This window comes from Salmo trutta, chromosome 16 (genome assembly GCF_901001165.1).
Source record: "Salmo trutta chromosome 16, fSalTru1.1, whole genome shotgun sequence".
Taxonomy (NCBI): domain Eukaryota; kingdom Metazoa; phylum Chordata; class Actinopteri; order Salmoniformes; family Salmonidae; genus Salmo; species Salmo trutta.
In genome coordinates this window covers 48,373,421-48,382,958 of record NC_042972.1, presented here as the reverse complement: position 1 = coordinate 48,382,958, position 9,538 = coordinate 48,373,421, and the positions used below count along the sequence as shown (strand labels likewise).

The following is a 9,538-nucleotide window of genomic DNA, read 5'->3' as shown; positions in this document are numbered from 1 at the left end:
ATTACCACCCCTTGTCTTTGAAATGGTAGTGTCCAAGGCTTGGATCCCGGAAGCAATTCCGGCTCTTTGGTGACGCTGCATTAGACGACAAGAAATGGCCCAACCTCGTAAGTATTTTAGGGTTTTGTTTGGCCTAAATACAATGTAAGTACACTTCATATTAATGGTTGTTATTATAATTTAGTAATATAATCTAGCGGGGATTTTATATTACCGGAGTTTTCGTAGTCTATAAATGGCGCGTGCATGTATGTAATGGATTTGGAGTGACAGGACCATGCCAATGGAAGCGAACGTTAGTAAGCTAGCGGTTGTCGTAACTAGCAAGCAAGATCTTGCTAGACATGTATTTTACGGGTACATCATCATGAAGACCATTGGATTGTATACGAACTAGCGTTGTCTGTAATATGTCTAGTGAGTTTGAAATCTCTCGCTCACGTTGGCTGGTTAGCTAGTTAAATTAGTTAGCTAGATAACTAGCTGGTTCCTCTAGTTAAGGAATGGGCTGTATTGCATGGGTTTCTGTGTAATGGCTGCATGATTGAGTCTACGAACTACTTCACACGTTTAAAACCGTTGCAATATTTCCTGTAACCATCATGTATGTGCCCACAGGTTTGTTCAGCTTGGTCCTCCTCACCGTGGCTCTCGGAGCCCAGGCTCTGACCCCATCCCATCACCTTTCCCTGTCAGACGTTGCTAGACTTCAAGCTCTCCTGAGCCAACCCTTCACAGACCTGGCATCAGCATACTACTCGATTGTTGGTCTAAGCAAGCTTGGAGCCTCAGTTGCTGATGAAAATGTAAGCAAATGGGCTACTAAGTATTGAAGTAAATGGGCTTGACTGGAGTACCCAAAACATGTAGCCTATGACATGTTTGCACTAGTGTTAAGTTTGCACCTTTGCTATTCACGTCCACAATGTTTTCCACTCCAGAAAAAATCCAAGGGAGACACTAGTAGTTTGTTGCCTCATCAAATCCTTGTTTTTCCTTTTGCAGGATGCCTGTCATTTCTTGAAGGCCCAACTGGACCCCATGAGTGTCGACTCCCTCTTCTTTGCTGCTGAGGCCAGTCAGGCCATCTCAGACTGTGAGGTAGGTACTTGTATTGGGTGCTTGATTTTAAATTAACGAAACATGTAATTTGCTCCTCCATCAAGATGAACCGGCGAACATTTGTTTGTGCTTTTGGGTGCTCTGCCAGTGAATTCTTCACTAACAGCTTGGTTCTGTTGACTTGTTTATTCATCCTCTTTTAGATCCCGGTGTCCAATGAGACCCGTGACATCCTTCTGGCAGCAGTCAGTGAGGACTCTACAGTCACACAGATCTTCAGAGCTGTTAGCGCCCTCAGTTCCCTAGGGCTTCCTCTGGCTTCACAGGAAGTCGTCGGTGCCCTGGTCGCCCGTATTGCTAAAGAGGACAACGTCTTGGCGTGAGTAATACCTGCTAGCCTGGCAGGTGGAACAGACTTGCTGCTGGATAATTTCTTTGATCTTTTGGGAGATCTGCCATGTTTAACTGGTAGAAATAAGCTTCTGAACTTAATTGTTACTTTGAATCATTTCAAACAAACTCCGGTTTTGAACAGAAGATATTCCTATGGACATGGATCTAAAGCCATGATATGTTTTGTCATTGTATTGTGACTGTTCTTTACAGGATCACCACGGCACTCCAGACTGCTACCCGTCTCTCCCAGCAGGCTGATTTTGGAGGAATCCTGGAGGAGATTGAGGTGAGTTTCACAAGTCCACCAGGTGGTGCTGTGCTGCAGGTTTAGTCTGGTAAATTACTTTACAAAGTTACTAATTACTCAAACTGGTTTCTTAAGCAGAGGTGTTGTATTTTAACCTTAATCTCCCTCTTAAGGATCTTGCAGCACGATTGGATGACTTGGGTGGAGTGTACCTCCAGTTCGAGGAGGGACTTGAGGCAACTGCCCTGTTTGTGACAGCAGCCTACACACTCTCAGACCATGTGGACACAGAGCCTCCTCTGAAAGAGGTAAACTGCTCTCACAATTGATGTGGGTGGTAGATTGATGCAGGGGAGTTGAAGGAAAGCAGGCTGCACGAGTAGGGCCAGGGATTTTTCCTGAACATGTCAGGTATTAGTCCTCTGTATAATACTTGATAATAGAAATCTAGAATAACAACACCAACCTACCTATTTTAAAATAACTATGCATGTGAAAACTAATGTGAGCCTTTTTCCTCACAGGACCAGGTGATCCAGCTGGTGAACTCTGTGTTCAGTAAGAAGTCCTGGCAATCCCTGTCTGAGGCGTTCAGCGTAGCCTGTGCTGCTGCCGCCCTCTCCAACAACCGCTTCCAGGTGCCAGTCATCGTCAGCACCCAGGGGCCTGCCACCGTCTCCCACAACCAGCCAATCCTGCAGGTACACTCCACTATGACCGGTGTTTCTAAATCAGTGACTGACTACACTTCATTTTTTATGTCCATTACTTGGTCTTTATCAATTTGAGACACATTTGAAGGTTTTCGCATGGGCCCCGGGTGCATGTTTTTGCACTAGACAGCTGATTTCAAATAATCATCATCAAGCTTTAAATATTTGTGCAGTGCTTGGGCAAAAAACTAAATGTGCACCCGGGGGGAGGCAGGACCGAATTTGGGAAACCCTGCTCTAGTCAACCACTGAGCAATGGTCTTCTCTCTCACATTATGCTTTTCTTTTCACTGACATCTTTCTGCCTCCTTGTCTTTACCACAGCTTCTGGTGACTGACGTCCTCTCCAATCCTCTTGCCTCAGCCAGTGTGGCGGTGGAATCTGCTCAAGCTGTGGTCTCTAAGAACGTCATACTCACCCAGGCACCTTTCTCCCTCAGGGAGTAAGTTTGATAGACAGAAAGATTAGAATTTGTCTGGGCACTAATGTTGCTAGTTGTGTTGATTTTTAATATGGATGATTTGTGAATGTCTGCGTTGCAGTGTTTGTAGTGTATAATAATTATTTCTACCTGTTTTACAGTGGCATTTTTGAACTGAACTTCATGACTAGCCAGCCAGCCAGTGGATATTACCAGTTCTCTGTGGCTATTACCGGGGACACCCGATTGGTTGCCAGTCAGGTTGAGGTGAGCTGGCCATCTTTTCAAGAGAAAATGTATTGGGAATCATTTTGTACCCGCTTACTTGCAAGATAAACGATCTTCTATATTATTTGGAAGTTTATGCCAGTTTACATTTTTCCAAAATGGGGGCATGGTTCACTCATCACCAAGTATAAAAGGTACAGTGCATTTGGAAAGTATTCAGACCCCTAGACTTTTATGACATTTTGTTACGTTACACCCTTATTTAAAAAAATGTCCCATCAATCTACACACGCTACCCCATAATGACAAAGCGAAAACAGCTTTTTAGGAATGTTGGCAAATGTATTACAAAGACAAAAACGGATACCTTATTTACCCAAGTATTCAGACACTTTGCTGTGAGACTCGAAATGGAGCTCAGGTGCATCCTGTTTCCATTGATCATCTTTGAGATGTTTCTACCACTTGATTGGAGTCCACCTGTGGTAAATGCAATTGATTGGACATGATTTGGAAAGGCACACACCTGTCTATATAAGGTCCCACAGTTGACAGTGCATGTCAGAGCAAAAACCAAGCCATGAGGTCGAAGGAATTGTCAGTAGAGCTCCGAGACAGGATTGTGTTAAGGCACAGATCTGGGGAAGGGTACGAAAACATTTCTGCAGCATTGAAGGTCCCCAAGAACACAGTGGCCTCCATCATTCTTAAATGGAAGAAGTTTGGAACCTCCAAGACTCTTCCTAGAGCTGGCCTCCCGGCCAAACTGAGCAATCGGTGGAGAAGGGCCTTGGTCAGGGAGGTGACCAAGAATCTGATGGTCAGTCGGACAGAGCTTCAGAGTTCCTCTGTGGAGATGGGAGAACCTTCCAGAAAGACAACCATCTCTGCAGCATTCCACCAATTAGGCCTTTATGGATGAGTGGCTAGACTGAAGCCACTCCTCAGTAAAAGGCACGTGACAGCCCGCTTGGAGTTTGCCAAAAGGCACCTAAAGGACTCTCAGACCATGAGAAACACGATTCTCTGGTCTGATGAAACCAAGATTGAACTCTTTGGCCTGAATGCCAAGCGTCATGTCTGGAGGAAACCTGGCACCATCCCTACAGTGAAGCATGGTGGTGGCAGCATAATGCTTTTAGGATGTTTTTCAGCATCAGGGACTGGGAGACTAGTCAGGATTGAGGGAAAGATGAACAGAGCAAAGTACAGAGATCCTTGATGAAAACCTGCTCAGGACCTCAGACTGGGGCGAAGGTTCACCTTCCAACAGGACAACGACCCTAAGCACACAGCCAAGACAACGCTGGAGTGGCTTCGGGACTAGTCTCTGAATGTCCTTGAGTGGCCCAGTCAGAGCCTGTGCTTCAACAAAATACTGAGTAAAGGGTCTGAGTACTTATGTAATATTTCAGTGTTTTTATTTGTAAAAAATGTGCCAACATTTCTAAACCTGTTTGCTTTGTCATTTGTGGTATTGTGTGTAGATTGGTGAGGGGGGGGAAAAAACAATTTAATCAATTTTAGAATAAGGCTGTAATGGAACAAATTGGAAAGTCAAGTGGTCTGAATACTTTCCGAATGCCCTGTATATAGTTTTGGATTTGTAATTGTGAGTAGTTACAGTTCTTGTAAGTTAAGTCAGTTGCCTTTCGCTTTTGCCAAAAGGTTAGCAGTTCAATGTGCTCGAAATTGAGGATTCTTACTTAGTAGCCGCTTTCATTAGCTTACAAACCTTTGTTACTTAACCATGTGTCAAAGCCATTAACCTCAAGCATTTACTTTTACTCTCCCTGACACTAATTCACCATAAATGTGACACTAATCACCCTGAAATTTGCATATGAATTCCCTTGAATTTCTCATTTTCCTGCATCTCTCTCTCTTCCCCACATGCCTTCAGCTAAAAGTGAAGGTGTCCACTGAGGTGGCCATCACTAATATGGACCTGTCTGTAGTGGATAAGGACCAGAGCATCGGCACCAAGACATCCAGGTTAGAGAGCCCAATCTCGTATATGAAGCCCTTTTAATACTGCCCTTGTCAGACCCATAACTAAGACCCAGAGTCATTTCCTGCAGGTTATATGGTCAGGGAAAACTCATGGCCCTACCCATTAGCCACACAATATATATAAATAAATACAAATTCATTTCCAGGGTGGACTATCCCTTCAAGGCCAAGGGTTCCTTTACTGCAGACAGCCACCAGAACATTGCCATGACTTTCCAGTTAGTGGATGTCAACACTGGAGTAGAGCTCACGCCCCATCAGGTATCTAGCTTTTCCTGTGGTTCTACATTTTTATATTCATATTCTCTTTCTGTCAACATTGTGCTATTATATCTCTTGAGTATTGTTATTGTCTTTCTCTCCAGACCTTTGTGAGGTTGCACAATCATAAAACTGGCCAGGAGGTTGTGTTTGTGGCCGAGCCTGACAGTAAGAACCTTTACAAGTTTGAGCTGGACACAGCAGAGAGAAAGTCTGAGTTTGACTCAATGTCTGGAACATATGCCCTCCACCTCATTGTGGGAGATGCCACCTTGGAGAACCCCATTCTGTGGAACGTGGCTGACGTTGTCTTGAAGTTCCTTGATGAGGAGGCCCCAGCAGCCATCCAATCTAAGACCCTTTACATGCCTAAGCCAGATATCCAGGTAAAGAACAAGTCTTGCATATCAATCTAGCACATTAGTTTGCTTCTCTAGTCTTCTGGTTGCTAGTCATAGCTTGAAATGAGTTATATAGCTAAGCTAACTCTGGTGCAATATCCATGTTGTGCGTGGTCCCTGACAAATAAATAGATGAATAGCTGGGGTGTATTCACTAGGAACAAAATGGGGCGGGAACTACCTGAATTTGTCCAATAAAAACATGTTTTCCGTTTTGCTACGGTTTTGGGTTAACGATTACGCCAATGTCCATGTTGTGCGTGGTCGTCGAAACAAATAGGTGGACTTGACCTGATGTTCTTGTCGTGTGTAGCACTTGTTCCGGGAGCCAGAGAAGAAGCCACCCACAGTGGTGTCCAACGCCTTCACAGCCCTCGTCCTCTCACCCTTCCTGCTGCTGCTTATTCTGGTGACACTCTTTACTTCTTCAAGTTTGAAATTGTTTGAAGGTCTAAAGGTTTCTTTTAGAACATTTTCATATCTGCCTCTTCACTGTCTTTTCTGTTTAGCAAGGCCCTTTAGAATAAAACCTTGATTTTTGGATAACACTTGTTTTGATTTGAAATGACAATAGTGATGCTGTATATAATTTCTGACACCGTTGCGTGATGACATTGTCCATACTGCGAAAGGCTTCCATTGTAAATTAATCAATTTCCAGACCTTTTGTTGTACTGCCGTCGTCCATGAACAATATTCTCTTGTTCTCGCCCCCCTCTCTGTTCAGTGGTTCAAACTTGGGGCCAACATCTCAAACTTCAGCCTCTCCCCCAGCGCTGTCCTCTTCCATGTGGGCCACGCATGTGAGTACGGAGTTCTGAGACATGGATTACAATGGAAACTACTGGCATTGTCACTCCACCGATCTCTCTTTCCTAGTTTATCACCTTTACTCTTGTTTATTGCGATGTTTCAGGCATGCTGGGACTGATGTACGTCTACTGGACTCACCTCAACATGTTCCAGACCCTCAAGTACCTGGCCATCATCGGCAGTCTCACCTTCCTGGCTGGAAACCGCATGCTGGCCCAGAAAGCAGTCAAGAGGTATGGCTTCTGTTAGCTTTCGCAACACAGACTGGCAGAGATTTTCTGCCTAGAGAGCTCTTAACCACAGGGAGAAAGTTTGACCTCTTTTCATATGAGAAGGACTCTGGGGCTTTGGGACCTCTTGGTGCTTCTCTGAGATTGTGGCTGCCGGACGTTCACTTAGGGCCCTTGAGATCGTGTGTAAGGGCCTACTGTGACGCGCTGCCCCCTCAGTGTGTGTCCCCCAGGTGCCCCTCGCCCTGCCAGGCTAGCAGAAGAGTAGAGCCGCCGCTGTAGAGTGTATGTCTACTGGGAGCATGAGAGGGCCTGGCCAGATTGAACTGTGTGGGCGATTTTCCCCCTCAAGTCTTCCACATGTAGAGCTCTCCAAAGGCCATAGAGAGACAGTGGTAATAAGTGTCACTGGCTGAAGGCGTCAAGCTCTAATTGCCTAGTGTTACTGTGGAATTACTGCACCTTACTCCTGTCCTTTCTGACCCGGTCCTTTTAATCATGTTCTAGTCTCATGCTCCTTTTGGTTGATGTGGAGTCAGCGGATTTAATTTCACAATTGATGAAACTTGACTAGCCTGACTTTCTTTCTTTAGCCACCATCTCCTATAGTGCCCTCCTGTCTCCCTAACTCTCCTGCCTACTCCTTGCTACATCTCTCTCTTTCAGGATTGCCGCAGAGCAAACTAGTAGGTTGGCAAAATATAGGAGCCTGCGGTAAAGGCCTGTTTTCTAATAACAACGGGCCAGTCTTCCATGCTGAAGTAAGGGCATCTGTATGGACTGCATCCCAGTGCATCCCCATTGCCCTGTATAATGCATGGCTGTGTGGTGCAGTGCTCAATCACCAGCATCTTGCTCATCCCACCATAAAATCATCTTTGCTCACTTTTTCCATCCTATCCATGTCACCAGTTATTAATCTTAATATTGCCTGCCATTGTACACGGTTATTCTAAAGATGCAACATGTGTGGTGCTCTGCATTATCCTATCATCCTCATTGTCCTGCAGTTCATATTCTGTTGCGGTGAAATCCTGTACACTTCATCTTTATGCTGGAAAAAAATGCATGAAGTTTCTCACATTGGATGTGATTTTTAATGTATCCAGGACTTTTCATGCAGGCTTCACATTTTAAGATCTCATTTCAGTTTAATTTTGTGCTCAATAGAAATGAATAGTAAATAATGTATTGTCACTTTTTTTATTGTAAAACTAATGTTTCTTAAAACTTCTACATTAATGTGGATGCCACCATGATAATGGATAATCCTGAATGAATCGTGAATAATGTTCAGTGAGAAAGATACGCGCACAAATATCATACCCCAAAGACATTACGTTAACATGGGAGATTAGCATTTTGGGGGATATTATATTTATGCCTCTTTCTCTCCTCATTATTCACGATTTCATTCGGGATTATCCATGATCATGGTACCATCCCCAATGTAGATGTGTTTTAGAGGCATTCTAATCTTTATTTACAATAAAAATGAAACCAAAATGGCACCACATTTATTTACTATTCATTTCTATTGGGCACAAAATAATCTGAAACACAACCAAAACACATGGAAAATGCATCCAACAAGTTTGAAGAGTCACAAGCGTGACGTAATCATTGCGTTCTAGGATATGGGACCAAATACTAAACTTGACTACTTTAATTCAAGTGAATTTGTCCCAATACTTTTAGTACCCTGAAATGGAGGGGGAGAACTAGGTACAAAAATTGCTGTAATTTCTAAATGGTTGACCTGATTTTTTTTTTTTTTTTTTTTTTTTTTTATATGGATGAAAATACCCTCAAATGAAAGCTGACAGTCTGCACTTTAACCTCCATAGCCATTGTATCATTTCAAATCCAAAGTGCTGGAGTACAGAGCCAAAACAACATGTCTCTGTCCCAATACTTTTGGAGCTCACTGTAGATTTTATTTCAAAAGTCTTTGTCTGATAATTAACATGTACAACAAACGTACTAATTTATCTATTTTCTTCTCTGGCAGAATTGCAAGTAAATGATGACTGACGATTGGAGACTTAAGATGCTTCGTTTTTGGTTTTCAAGGAGTCATTTTAAGGACACATCAACCATCAGACTGTCAAAGGCATGTTATTCCATGAATCCAATAGAACATTTGAAATGCAGTTTGACGTCATTTGAAAGTAAATGTTAAAATCAAAGTTCTCGGTAGAGTTATCGGACAGATGCTTCCTGACACAGATGCTCCTACAGAGGTCTGTAACGCTAACCATCCTTGCACTTCATTTTTGTTTGACTGTTTTGCAAATGCCCTTTTTTTTGTTTGTTTTTATAATGGGCTTGGGGATATAATTTTGTGGTTTCAAAATGAAATGTGGATGGATTTTTTTTTTTTTGTACATTCATGTTTCTCAGTGACCATCTTACCACTGCTTTGTAAAAATTTGCATCAAGAAGTTAGCCATCAATTTTACAAGGCCTTTTAATAGAAGTTGATTGAGGTGTCTGACATGTTCATCGTAAGTCTGTAATTATTTGCTTGTCTCCTCACTGAATTACTTGTGGAGGGTGTGAGCTATTCACTCATTACAATAAAGACCCCCCCTGAACAAGATGGGCAGTCCTAGAAAATCTGTTTTTGTAATTAAAGAAATGGGTATTAATTTGAGTGTACTGCTGTTTCTTATTGGTGCAATACACACTAATTCTATCATACTCTAAAGTCCTTGAAATAATAGTGCCTATACAATGCATTTGTTTCAGT

At 43.0% G+C, this 9,538-nt stretch overlaps 1 protein-coding gene across 3 annotated transcripts; it reads left to right on the top strand.

Moving 5' to 3' along the window:
• The first annotated feature begins 12 nt into the window (after nucleotides 1-12).
• On the top strand, nucleotides 13-9,437 carry rpn2 (ribophorin II). Of its 3 annotated transcripts, none has more exons than XM_029694690.1 (17): nucleotides 13-107; nucleotides 619-806; nucleotides 1,006-1,101; nucleotides 1,266-1,441; nucleotides 1,669-1,744; nucleotides 1,879-2,013; nucleotides 2,230-2,406; nucleotides 2,743-2,861; nucleotides 3,002-3,107; nucleotides 4,972-5,063; nucleotides 5,228-5,342; nucleotides 5,447-5,728; nucleotides 6,057-6,152; nucleotides 6,471-6,546; nucleotides 6,660-6,789; nucleotides 7,453-7,547; nucleotides 8,798-9,437. In XM_029694690.1, exons 1-16 carry the CDS (start codon nucleotides 95-97, stop codon nucleotides 7,502-7,504), a joined length of 1,929 nt encoding a protein of 642 aa, XP_029550550.1. In that variant the 5' UTR covers nucleotides 13-94; the 3' UTR covers nucleotides 7,505-7,547; nucleotides 8,798-9,437. The 3 variants fall into 3 exon arrangements, with proteins under 3 accessions (XP_029550550.1, XP_029550552.1, XP_029550551.1); XM_029694691.1 differs by lacking the exon at nucleotides 13-107 and adding an exon at nucleotides 396-417; XM_029694692.1 differs by lacking the exon at nucleotides 7,453-7,547.
• Nucleotides 9,438-9,538: the final 101 nt, after the last annotated feature.

What these genes read in the sequence shown, in the direction of transcription:
- rpn2 (XM_029694690.1), top strand. An exon ending in AGGCCATCTCAGACTGTGAG is followed by an intron (nt 1,102 to 1,265) that starts GTAGGTACTTGT and finishes ATCCTCTTTTAG; the next exon opens with ATCCCGGTGTCCAATGAGAC. An exon ending in AAAGAGGACAACGTCTTGGC is followed by an intron (nt 1,442 to 1,668) that starts GTGAGTAATACC and finishes TGTTCTTTACAG; the next exon opens with GATCACCACGGCACTCCAGA.